Source organism: Lepisma saccharinum, chromosome 5 (assembly GCF_977018435.1).
Source record: "Lepisma saccharinum chromosome 5, izLepSacc3.1, whole genome shotgun sequence".
In the NCBI taxonomy this organism is placed as follows: Eukaryota; Metazoa; Arthropoda; class Insecta; order Zygentoma; family Lepismatidae; genus Lepisma; species Lepisma saccharinum.
In genome coordinates this window covers 72,109,730-72,123,342 of record NC_139233.1, presented here as the reverse complement: position 1 = coordinate 72,123,342, position 13,613 = coordinate 72,109,730, and the positions used below count along the sequence as shown (strand labels likewise).

Here is a 13,613-nt window from a genome sequence, read left to right as displayed (position 1 = left end):
CAATACTGTAATACAGTGGAACCTTGATTTTACATTCACGGATTTGACATTTTCTCCCATTGTACAGTCACGGACACTCCTGGGTTGTAACAACTCCAATGATTTTCAATGGGATCGCTATAACCTAGAAGTGTCCGTGACTGTACATTCAATCTTGATGGTTCCAACATAGCAACCCTCAGTTTACATTTTCTCAGTTTTTTTAGCTTGGTCCCCTAAAAAACACAAAAATCAAGATTGCATTTTATAATGTATTGGTATTAAATTCAGTGTAATGCAATCAATATTTTAAGGAGATAAATTATTGATGTTGTCTCTTGTAGAACACCGCTTAAAGCACAGAAAAATTTGACGCCTGCCTTGACAGCCTTAGCATCACCTAGTTCTCCCCCATCTCCACGGCGACCAGATTCCTGTGGAAATGGCCATTCATCGGGAGGTTCAACGACGATCTCTGCCACATCCTCACCAGGCCTTATAGTGGAAGGCAATGATGATTCGTTACCAGGTGGGCTGCAGATCAAGCAGGAACCGCCTGATGACTTAGAAATTGCTTTGAATGGTTCAAACATGGCTATAAATTCACAGCCAAGTGGACCTCCTGCGGAAATGAGTCCACGGAAGAAGCCACGGAAACAACAACTGTAAGTATTAGAATTTTATTGGAATTAGTGTTATAGCACTGCAGTTCTTTCACATGCTGTCCTTTTTTTTAAGTAATCTAGATTTTGGTCCTCTATATAGCATACTTGCAAACAGATGTAATTCAACTATTATTTATAGGGCTGAGCTAATACTACTGCCAATATTCCTATCGATACCTATACTTATCCTCAAAATTTGAAATAATTTAAAGGATATGCATTTATGAAATTTAGCTTATCAATTTTCCAATCATTGAATCACAAATTTCATTTTTCTCACAATGTTTTTTAGTTCTTAATTATAATGGGTGTCCAAATAAAAGCGACTGATTTAATATGCTGAATAGAACACTTTTTTAAAGAAGAATGACAAATATTTTTACATGATTACAACGGGTAAATGCTCCGATTTAAGGATTCCAAGTTTGATTTATGCAAACCTGTTCTAACAATACCTTTATCGGTTATTGTTGCAGCTTAGTTGACAGGGAGGGTTACACAAAGGAACATCGAGTTTTGATAGTGAAAGCTCATTACAAGAATGGTGAGTGTTATGCAGAGACTGTAAGGAAGCTATGTGCAATCCGTGAAAGTGAAAGTGCACCTACTGAGAATAGGTTCGACAGACATTAAAACACCACGCTCTCAATCTAGCTGGTCTGTTTAGAACATCGTTATTGTACGTGACAGTGTTATTGGGATTCCAAAGAAATCTTTCATTCTTAAATTAGAACATTTACCCGTTGTAATGATGTAAAAATATTTGCCATTTTGTAAAGATACAGTATTTTTTTTAAGTATATTGAATGTGTCGCTCTTATTGGCACACCCTTTATATTAATATAGAGAAAATTAATTCTGAATACACATGTAAATATAGTTTCTAAGGCTAAACCTATTGCAGTTACCTGGTTACACCAATCAGGTTCTTCATCAGTGCCATAACAAAATTATCAAGGGCCTGTCCGCAAGAAACAAATCCCTCCCATGCAGAGTCAACAACAAAAGTTTCTTCCAAGAAATTTAAGTATTTACTTGTAATAGCTAGTTGAGGCTACACATTAAATAATTATACAAGTTGATCGTGTGCCGACCTCCGTGGCAGAGTAGTTTATACAGCACCACTCTATGACACTAAGTGTCCTGGATTTGAATCCAGGTATGTGTGTTCTTTCTGAGTGTCCTTTCATCACATCATCAATTATCCTCATCATTACGATTATCCAAAAGTGGAAGAAAAGCAATCGTAAATAACAAAAATTAAATCAAATAAAACTTGTACCTATGAATTGAGATTGCAGTTTACACCCTTTGGCCTTTTGACACTTGTATATTCAAAATAATAAATAGCAACTACGTACCCTCCTCTTTAGAGAAAGTGGGCACTCTGTCCAAATGACTCTGTTACTTCACTATCATCATTAAGTCTGGCCTGAATGATATTACTCCAGAGGTAGTTCTTCGTAAGTTTCAGTTTTGGAAAGATTGCCAAAGCAAAGGTGTTGAGGTGATTTCAGATTTAAGAACATTTCTGAAACTTAGAACTTTATAAGGAAATTCTGAGGATAAATCACCCTTATACTCATTAAAGAGGACAAGTGTTGCACTATAAAGTTGTAGAAAGTTTGGAAAATTAAGTGTGAAAAAAGCTAATAATACTATCCATGTGTTCATATCTGTTTTCAAGTTGATTAATAACTATGTCCAAACAAGTGCTGTAATCAAGGAGTCCCGGGTTTGATACCTGGTGGAGGCACAAGTGGTTCGAATCCCACTTTAAACTGTAGGTCCAGTCCCAATTAGCCTTACTGTGCATAAAGTGGACTTAAAACACCAAATCAATCCAAAATAAGTTTCGGCATTTACTGATCTTCCATCCAAACGTGCTTCATCAAACTCTTTTCTTTTCAAATTTTCATTCAACTCCCCATCTTTTAGCTACTGATTTTACCCAGGCTGTATTACGATAATGAACAGATTAAAAATAGGTACAATGTAAAGATAAAAAGAAAAAAGACAACAAAAATTTACTTTATATTCAAGACAAGATTAAAGGGGCAAAAATATTAAAGTAAGTTATGGTGAAAATGTGTGTAATTGTTCTACGTGAGGAATGTGAGAATAATTTGCATGATTTTTCAGGCCTTGCCACACTGTCCGCACTGCTATGCCTCAGTTCTTCATGTAATAATTTATCATTTTGTTTCCATTCGATAGAATATTAGTATTTGACACAATTTCATGGTGATCCATCCATAGTATTTATAATACACTAAATTTTACAGAGGCAGCATCACGTGTTTCTTCTAATAGTTTATCTAAATATTCCCAGAAATTTGTTGATTGAATAAAGTCTCAAACTTAATAACATGAAAATACTGCAGAAAATTGAAATGATTTCCATGACAAAAAATATCAAGGTCCTTAGGAAAAGCCTCTTATGCTTATTCTTTTTGTTTATTCCTCAAAGATTTTGTAAGCATGTGTTGCATACTTTATGCCAGCATCTTTAAGTAGTTGTAGGATTGACAAAACTGTACTATCGTGTTATTTTAGCCTTTATGCACAAACTATTTTGTTTTTGATTTCAGCACTGGCAATGAACTTCAAGAGCCAAAATTTAGTGAGGATGAGATGGAATTCCTGTCCGAGGTGAAAAAGGAACCTAAAGAAGGTTAGTAACAGATAATACAAATCTTCATTTGTTTTTTATGTCACATGGGCGGGACAGATGAGCTCCTGCTTAGTCTAGTGGATAGCTGGGTGTAAACCCTCCTTAATGATGACTTCCAGTTTTTTCTTTGCACCGATAAAGAAACGTTGAATCATTATATTCTCACTTGTTTCTCAATCTGAGGAAAAGGGAAAAGGTGCTAGTTTGAGCTGGGCTTCAATAAGGAGTCTTCACCATTGGTTTTGGTCAAAGGTACAGTCATGGAAAGAAATACTTCCCCCATGTAGCCTTAATAAATACCAGTAGTCTTAAGGGGGAAGTACTCTTTTCCATGACTTTACTCCCCTCCAGTTTCTGGCTTGATCTACATGGGCATCCTTTCAAGTTGCTTACATACCTTATTTCTTGGTCTCCAGCTAATCTCCACCCTCCTGATATGTCCCACCCACCTCATCAATTTTATTCATTTCACAATATTTTGGCAGAGGTTGTATAGTTCAATAACCTTTGCTTTATAGCATTCTTGATCCTTGATAGCCGAACCCTGTGGCTGAGTGGTTAGCATATCGCACTGCAACGCCAAAGGTCCCGGGTTCGAATCCCGCTTGGGCTTGGTTGTTTGTGAATGTCCATTATCAATTTCATCACTCATCCCCATCTTCGCAAATTATCCAAGAGGCACAAAACACGAAGTAAAATAAACTAAATCAATCAATCGATCCTTGATAGAGCCAAATATTTGGCACCAGAAAACTCATTCGATGTTTTCATCGGCTTTTAACACCTCAAAGGTGTTACCTTACAAATTACATTGTAAAGTGATCATATGCAAATATTTCATCACAAATATAGCATTGTGATTATATCAGTTGTAGTTTGTAATTTCTGTCAGTAAGAAGGTTTTTTTCTAATTGCAGAGGAAGAGGAAAAGATCTACATTCCCAAAAGGCCCAATATCTCGTTGCTCAATAGTTATCGACACACTTGGAAGTCACGGCATAATCACTACCTGCGTTACAGCGATGTAAAACCCAAGGACGAAAGGAGGCCTACAGTTGTTGATATTGCAAATCAAAAGCAGATTTTCCAGAAGGTCAATGGATGGAAAGTATATCATCTAACTACTCAGATGGAAGATCTGGTAAGATCCGAGTCAAAATTATTTAATCTCTCATTTTTTATTATTATTTTGATCTGACAAAGGAGGAAATTTACTAATTCTGAAGTACTTGCCAAAAGATTGTTTGTTATAAATATTCATAGAAATTTTGCAAACAGTTTTCACATGTTTATGAGAAGGAATAATGTTATGAGATTTGAAATCATTGCAACAAAAGCATTTTAAATTCATATTTTTTAGTAAAACCCTATACTGCATTCAACTTGCTAAAAGTATATCGGCATGCCCTCTGCAATCAAAATTTGTAAGAAATTCAATGTGAATCAGTTTAAATTAAGGCTTAGTATATGTTGATGTCAGTGTAGTGGTATCAAAAATTTTGGTTGGATTTATTTACTGATACTACCTGACATTTTTCTGGTATTTGGGTATTTTACAGGGTCCATAAAAATGCTACAGGACACTTTCACACAGAGTCTCTCTATCCTGGAAAGTGTGTGAAAGTTTTTATTTATTTTTCACTATTTTTGTGTTAAACACTGTATGTTGTAATTGATAACTATTTTAATATTATAATCTAATTCTCGAATATGTTACAGCAAAACTGTTCTAAATTGATGCATGAAATTTTCAGTGGAGTGAGTACTTACCTACATATTAGTCAATATTTATAACTACTTTTTTTGTTAGTTTGCCAGCATCAATTTGTTGAAAATGGTATTAATTCAGTCCTAATTCAAATATTGAAATCTACCAATTTTAACTGTAGTTCAGGTGTCATTTTTGACTGATAACCATACTGTATCTCTGTATACCTGCCATTTGAGCTACCAACTCAGCCCCAATTGTAGTATATTTTTCAGATGGGGCATATGAAGTGGTACTTCATCACATTTAAAAGTAATGAATTTTTTAGGGATTTGTTAAGTACTATATTGAATTGCTTTGGGTTGACAACCATTGTGCACTATCAAGTAGTAGTTCTCAATATGTTATCTCTGTTTTTCAGTCTGAGTTAGAGACGCAGGTGTTTGAAAAGCTCTCTGAAATGTTGAAAATGATGGAGAGGAAAACTGGGAAGGAGCTGGAGAAAGATATCAATAGAATCAATGAACTTATAAAGGTTAGTATTGCATTTTTAATTTGTGACTCTGGGTCTTGTGTAATTACTTTTTCTTTATCCATTTGTTATTGCTATGAATATCTAGAAAGTATCAGTTCCAAATGCTTTTTTCATCCAAGTATCTCATGAATATCCATGATGCACAATTTTCATTAATTCTTCTAAAATTGTTGGGACAAAGTAAGATTTTTTTTTTCTTGTATGTACGTATTGCTTGCATTCTAGAATTATTTCTCTTGTAGTCTACGGTTATTACAAGCATAATACACAGTTTTTCGTTGTGACGTTTCAGGAGAACACATGCTCCCTTCATCGGACATTTATTTTGCTTGTTTTTTTTTCACAGTTATGTTGCTATATTACAACAATGTAACATTGACAACATCCATTGTATAACAGATTCTCTTTTTTATTTAAAAAATTCTTAACCATTGTTATAACTGTATCTTTAGTAAAAACTAAAAATAAATGTCTTGTTGAAGGGAGCGTGTGTTCTCCTGAAATGTCACAGTGAAAAACTGTGTTTTTATGCTTGTAATAACCGTAGACTACAAGAGAAATAAGATTTAATGATTAAGTGATAGCTACTTTAATAATTTGAATATCTCAGAAATGGAACTGAGTGTTAAAGGAAAACTCTTTTCAGTTGGAATTCACTATTTATGTTTTAATACATAGAAGTGAAAAATGAAAAACTAAATATGCTGACCAAGGCAGTAATTTATTTTATTAAAAACATAAACTAAAACATAACGTTTCAACCTTCTAGCAAGGTCTTCATCAGACTCTGTATCAAGTACAAAAGTTGTAAGTCTGATGAAGACCTTGCTAGAAGGTTGAAACGTTATGTTTTAGTTTATGTTTTTAATAAAATAAATTACTGCCTTGGTCAGCATATTTAGTTTTTCATAATCATGGAAATAAGGCTTAATGGTGTTATAATGGTGTTAGAAGTGAAAAATACAATCTTAGGCAGAATTTGAATGTAGGTCATGTACCATGCCATTGCTCTACCAGCAGCTTCCAAGCCAGCCTGGTTTTGCCAGATTTTTATTTGCTTTTTCTGCTTCACCTGTGGGGATGTGTTTCTGCGAGCAAAAAATTAGCGAGACCAGGGCTAACTCGATAGCCCAATTGGTAGAGCAATTGCATTGTATACCAGAACTGAATTTGAGTACTGGTCGAGCTTAAATTTCTGTGAAGTTCCCATGTGTCACCTGTTGCTGAAGTGTTGCAATCTAATAAACAAGAATTTGAACACTCTTTTGAAATGGTTTAGTTGGAAAAATATAACCTGTGTGTTGCTTGTTTGTCCTCCAGTGATTGGAAGGTATGAAGGAGATTTGTCATCGCTTTTCTGCATCTGTGGCCAATTGCTACAAAGAGGATGAATGATCATTGGAACACCCATGTCCAGGTCAGGTTTCTAGCCTTGAAACTTTGGAGGTGAAATTGTGAGTCGACCACTCAATCTTGAGAAACAAATCATCCACATGAGTAATGAATAGTGTTGGATTATATCATCTAGACAATATTGAAGAAATATTGTCCAGGCGATATCAACTAGATGATATATTGTGTCAGCGATATGTATCGTCTCCATGATATATATCATGTCGGTGATATGCATCGTGTCGACATTGTACGTCACATTGGTGATGTTCATAGTCTCCACGATATACACCCGCCGCAAAATGACTTCGGACCTCATGTGAAATCTGCCTTAGTAAGCGGTTTATCACTTTGAAGCCTTGTATTTAGTGTTGTTTTGTTTCGAACATGGAATTGTTTCTGCATGAACGTATCTGGTAACAGTGTATTACTGCTGATAAGCGAGTTCATTTCATTTCGTATTGTTAGTTGACACAGGAAGGGTGACTTTCTGCTGTAGTGTGTGTGATAAATTGCTGTGTTTTCGTGTGGTGCACTTTGTGTTTGATATTTTCCCACTGCATTTGTGTTGGATATTTGACTACTGTTCAGGTGTATTTGTGATATGCTGGGAAAGTACTGTAGTAGTGTGGAAAAAGCCAGCATAATTGCATGGTGAAGTGAAAACTATATGTAAACAAACAGGTTGTGCAAAATCAACCATAATGAAGGTACTGGCAGCCGCCAGAGGACTGCTTCCGACTGTCATTCCAAAGCATAAATTTGTTGGTGGGAGGCAAAGAAAATCAACCAAATCTGCAGACGCTCTCCTAATGAGAGAAATAAAGAAAAACCCTCGACTGACAGCATCAGAACTTAAAGAAATGCACCGGAGTCTGCTGGAAAACGTTAGTGTTCGCACGATCCAGCACCGTTTACAGAAAGACTTGGATTGGCCGTGTCGTACTGCTGCTAAGAACCCACCACCCACCGCCCGCATGAAAAAAGACTTGTCTTGCTTTTGCAAAGAAATATGCACAGTGGAGGAAAGTCATGTTTTCTGATGAAAACTCATTCTAACTGTTCCGAATGGGAGCTGCTAAGGTTCGACGTCCATCATCTTCAGATCGATACAATCCAAAGTATACGGTTCCAACCGTTAGACACTCCCAGTCTGTAATGGTGTGGGGGTGTTTTTAGGTGAAAAGGGTAGGACAGGTTTATATTTCTTACCGCAAAACGTGACGATGAATGCAGATCGATATATCAACGTTCTTAAGGACCATTTAGTGGATATTCTTCAGATCCACGAGTGTGATCTTTGCATGATAACGCTCCTTGTCACACGGCTAAGATGGTAAGGAAATGGCTTGAGGAACAACAGACAAAGATGTTAGATGTTAGAGTGGCCTGGGAATAGCCCCGATCTCAACCCAATTGAAAATTGTTGTCATCGTATGAAGCAATTCCTGAGAAAGAAAAAGATTCAGAACCTTCAAACCCTCCAAACAGAACTGAAGAAAATGTGGTGCATTGACATGGACTTAAATTACTTCCAAAGTCTTAGTGATTCCATGCCCAAGCACAACCAAATGGTTCTCAAAAGTAAAGGCAACATGACTCCGTACTAATGTATGCATTTTTTGCTATATCTAATAGCTTAATAATAGCTTTTCACATGAATTTTCTGTATTTTTTGTGCTTTTGTTATGAGGTCCGAAGTCATTTTGCAGCAGGTGTATATCACGTCGGCAATATATATCGTCTCCACAATGTTTTTATGAATCGAATGCTTGTGATTTTGCTTATGACAATTGTTCGATAGTAACTTACGAAGATGGTATGCGAAATTTTTTGTTTCTCCAAGCACTGTTTGACTTTAATAAGAACTAGAAAAGCTCATTATTGTGAGCTGGCTAAAAATAAAAAATCATCATCCTTGGTAACTAACTTTTGATGTTAAACATGTGCCATAAGCAATGTAAAGCTCAATTAGAAAAGAAAACTCAGTGTAGGGACCATCGCAAAAAAATGAGAATTGTTCATTATGATTAGCTAATAATGTTCAGCATGCACCATAAACAGTGTTAGGCTTAAATAGAAGCACCAAAAAGACTCAAATAAAAATTACTATTAATTTTAGATAAGCACCGTTAACAATGCTAGGCTAATCTGGGAATACGGGAGTATTTGTTAAGGCTAAATTGGTCTGGCAGCACTTAATGGGGCATGGAAAGCATTAGTTACCAAGAAGAATTAATTTTGCAGCTCACTGTACATATTGATTTTTTTATATTTGAAAATTATCCTGATGCAGCTTATGGTGCATATCTAACATGTCGGCAAATTTGAAGGTTGTGTTGAGCTCTCTGCAATAAGTCTCTTTTGATGACTCTATGCCTATCATTTTAAATATATTAACAAAAATAAGGGTAACTCGTTAGTTTTAATGAAGTTTCCCAGTTTGTGTGCAAACTATATCCTGGCTTTCACGTATGGGAAAGTATAGTTATTAGGTTGTGATATATTCAAGCACCTCTTATTGAATTTGGGAAGTTGTTTGATTCAATTGCACATTTCCTATTCGTTTTCCATAAGAAATGTTTTGAAATATTCTCCCTGAAATCAAATCTTACAATGCAGATTCTTTTGTCGTGAAATGATCACATATTTCCACTGTAGGTAATGCATCAGGTTACACTTTGAATAATTTCTTGTCAGTTGACAATATACAGTGATATCATTTTTACAATATCAACTGTGGGATACTTTCCGTACCATCGATATTTCACAATATTTATTGTATTATCATGTGTCCACTGAATGACTAATGTTAAACTATCAATAGTTACAGTTCTAGTGCATAAAAGCTGGATCTTTGTGATTAAAAAAAGATCTATCTTTTACAGACTTGCCACACAATGCAAGAATCTATATATTTTCCTGCGAGTTTGCCTTTCGGTCATCTATTAGAATAAATGTTTGTATATAATATCAAATAGTGCCATCTTTTACTTATTTTTTGTTAATTTTCTATTCATTTTTGTGTTATTTTATTATTTTTATTTTATTTTTTTTTTTGCTTATTATTATCACTGCATTTTCATTGTTGACAATTTCAGTGTAAAATAGCAAAATCTTTTAGCTATTCCATAAAGGGACACAAAATGTCTCCTGCTGTCAATGGTCTCATCGTGATAAAATAGCAGTGCTTATAATCAACAAAAGTACATCCTACTTTTTCCTTCTAGGTTCAAGAGCATTTTGTTTACAGTCTGTCGGATTAAATTTCAGTTTATCAGCATTTTGTGAATGAAGTGAGTGAGTGTGAGAATGAGTGAGTGAGTGGTGCTGAAAACCTGTAATTACAAATTATCAGTTTTGTGGAAACACATTTTTACAAGTTGAAATGTAGATTGGGAAGATAATCAAAATGCAGAAACCTGAATGTGTATCTGTAAAGAAAATTGTGAAATTAAGGTTTGTTCACTTGATATATAATCATTATAGCCTAATTCTACTTTCTTTGTGAAGAAAAAGCAATAACACATATACTTTGTATTTTTAAGGTAAAATTAATTGTGTCTTTTCACCCCTATTTGAAAATTGAACCCTTGTTTGAAAATACAAACACCACATCTAAAAGGGTTATGCCCATTGTGAAAAAGTAATGCAAACTTTCATATGTATGATATTTATTCATGTGCTGTGAAGTATTGTCCAGTAGGGATATTATGTGTCTCCATGATATTTATCGAGCCGATGATATAAATCATGTGTGATAAAAAAAAGGTAAAGTGCTCCCCTGTGCTTAGCACCATGCCATGAAGGCGTATAGGGGGTGTGGGGGTATTGCTCCACACTTTCTTGATCCGGTCGTGAGTGGGGTTATGTGATCAGCATCATGCCCCTGACCGCCTTTACCCCCCAGGGTTTCCCCAGGTACCCATGTCATTCGACACTGGGTGGGCACCGGGGCCGCTTCCAACATTAGAAAAGTTCCCGGATTTGAACTGGCCGGGGATCGAACCCAGGACCTTTAGCATGGTAGTTAGATGCATTACCAACTGAGCCACCGAGGCCTACAAAAAATCATGTGTGATATATATCATTTAATCCACGACTTGTGCCAGTCAAAACCGTGGTTCAGGCAAAGGGGTCAGCATAATGTGGAATGTCTGAATTTATTTCTGATTTTCTATGCACGTCACTGTAACTCAATTTTTTAGCATTCATATGTAGCCTAGTAGTGGTTAGTGCGAATGTTTATCGTACATAGTTACCCAGAATGAGAAATACATGATTTTCACCTTCAAGGAAATTTATTTTCTGTAGTAATTAAATTTCCTGTAGGAAGGCCAAGACGAAGATGGAGGGACAACGTTGAGATGGACCTAAGGGAAATCAGTAGGGATGGAAAAGAGTATATAGATCTTGCTCAAGATAGGGAAAGATGGAAGGCCTGTGTTGCTGCAGCCATGAACCTTCGGGTTTAAGAAGGCTAGAGAGTTAGTTACTTAGTAATTAAATGGATGTATTGAGAGAATGGAACTTAGCTCATTTTCCTATTCTTAGCAGCAATTGATATTAAATAGAGTCTATGTAATATACATAGGAACCTTGATTTTAATTCCTGAAATTTACATTATCCCCATATTTTAAATTTTATGGTTTCAATTCCCTTAAAAATATAAAATTGAGGTAATATGCTTCTTCTGTAAATCAGTGTGACAGTGTACCACACAAATAATTTGTACTTGAATTGCTTCATAAAACAACCAACATGAATGATACGTCATCATCTTCACCATTTGCAATATATAAGTATATATATATATATATATAAAAGTGAGAGGGGAGAGGAAACACTCACCGGACACAGAAGAAATTCAAATTTTCGTGATGGTATGTCACATCTTCAGGTGTAGAGAGACTCGACTCCTGAAGATGTGACATACCATCACGAAAATTTGAATTTTTTCTTTGTCCAGTGAGTGTTTCCTCTCTCCTCTTTCACTTTTTATTTAGCCCTTGTGGCCCTCCTTCCGTTTATATATATATATATATATATATATATATATATATATATATATATATATATATATATATATATATATGCCACTTTTTCAATGGAGAAGAAATGGTTCACAGAATAAAGAGTGTTTACTGCATAGGGTGGGTGGTTTCGGGGAAGAAGGGAAGCAGGCAATATTCCACACCGTTAATCTCTAATATAAAATTTGGGAAAATGTATGTTAATTATTTATTGAACATAATGCTATTAATGCTCTTTTGTTGGATCTTTTATAACAACTTATGGACAGTGAAGGCAGCAGTCCTCCAAAATTGATAGGTTGTTCAAAAAGAAGCAACATTAGAAAAGGAATGTGCTATTAATTTGCTGTATGTACAGTAGAGTTCAAATTGTAAATAAATTCAATCTTATATTCTGTGATATGCTTATTATTTTGCAGGGAAATATACAAAGGAGCAAAGTCATAAAGGATCAGATGCAAGAGGCAAAGACTCAAATCATGAAGATTTTTGATCATAAAGGATATGTGAGTGATATTTTGAGTAAGTGTGTTAGTAAACGTTCTGTGAAGAAACGGGAAAAAATGTAGAGGACTTGATTTTTTATCAAGAGACATATTTAAATAAAAAAGGAAAGATTTTTCCAGTGAAAGTTATTGTACAAGAGATTTTTGAAGAAAGTATTATTTTTCATTTCCGAAAACCAGAGTGCCATCACAAGACCATTACATACCTGTGCTGCAAATAGAAATAAGAATCTCCAACAAAGCCATAATTCTCTGTTATTTGAATAGAGTTACAATGGAAGAACAATAATTCATCAAATGAAGTACAATGAAAGGAAACTAGTGAGGATCATCCTCGTGTTTTAATATTTATGGAAACAAATTCCATATTTTGACAAGTGACATGTGACTTTCTTTTTTTTTAATCAGTTGAAAGATGGTTAGGTCAAGAATGATGGATTTTTCTGCAAACATATTGTACACCATGTGCTTGTAGTGTTTTCAATATGAAGAAAACCTTGCATATACCGTACAGGAATCATGCAGATTCTATATTGTATATTGTTTTAATTATGTAATATAAGAATTAACACTTTTTATGTCCATTTTATGTATAATTGAAGATTTTTTACTTCATGAAGAAACTGTCTTTAAGTGCATCTGTCCTATACTTTATGAAAAAGTAAATTGCTTTATTTCTTTATTGGTTTGTGTTTTTATAATTACAGCTTCTTGAAATTCTTCACCGGATTGTGCTGCTGAATTAGATACAGGCATCACCTGTATTAATCGGGGACTGTGAACCAATTTTCAAAATGTTGATGGATTTCTTTTCATATAATGATGATTAGGTAAAAAGGAGGGGATTTTCTAAATTTTTTTTTTTGTTTGTTTGTTAATACGTGTGCCCAACAAGAAGTTAAATACTATACTATATCACAAAAATGTATGTCTTTTATTTAAAAAATTATGATATTTCTTTCTTTTAATCTTTCAAGAAGTTTTCTTGTAGTATGTAATATTAATATAATTGGCAAAAGTGTCTCCTAAAACACATACATGGAAGGAAACTACCACATGCAATTTTTGCCCCTCAAAACTGTGGTGCGTATTATACACAGAATATGAGACCAACATGAGA

At 34.8% G+C, this 13,613-nt stretch overlaps 1 protein-coding gene across 4 annotated transcripts in view; it reads left to right on the top strand.

The window, feature by feature from the left end:
- Sap130 (Sin3A-associated protein 130) overlaps nt 1–13,401 on the top strand; it is a 75,340-nt gene extending 61,939 nt beyond the window's left edge. For all 4 annotated transcript variants that reach the window (XM_083122653.1, XM_083122655.1, XM_083122651.1 and 1 more), the window contains 5 exons: nt 324–644; nt 3,236–3,318; nt 4,236–4,459; nt 5,448–5,561; nt 12,407–13,401. In XM_083122653.1, the coding sequence (XP_082978779.1) occupies nt 324–644; nt 3,236–3,318; nt 4,236–4,459; nt 5,448–5,561; nt 12,407–12,556 (892 nt within the window). In that variant the 3' untranslated portion in view covers nt 12,557–13,401. The remainder of the gene's footprint in view (nt 1–323; nt 645–3,235; nt 3,319–4,235; nt 4,460–5,447; nt 5,562–12,406) is intronic.
- The last annotated feature ends 212 nt before the right edge of the window (nt 13,402–13,613 follow it).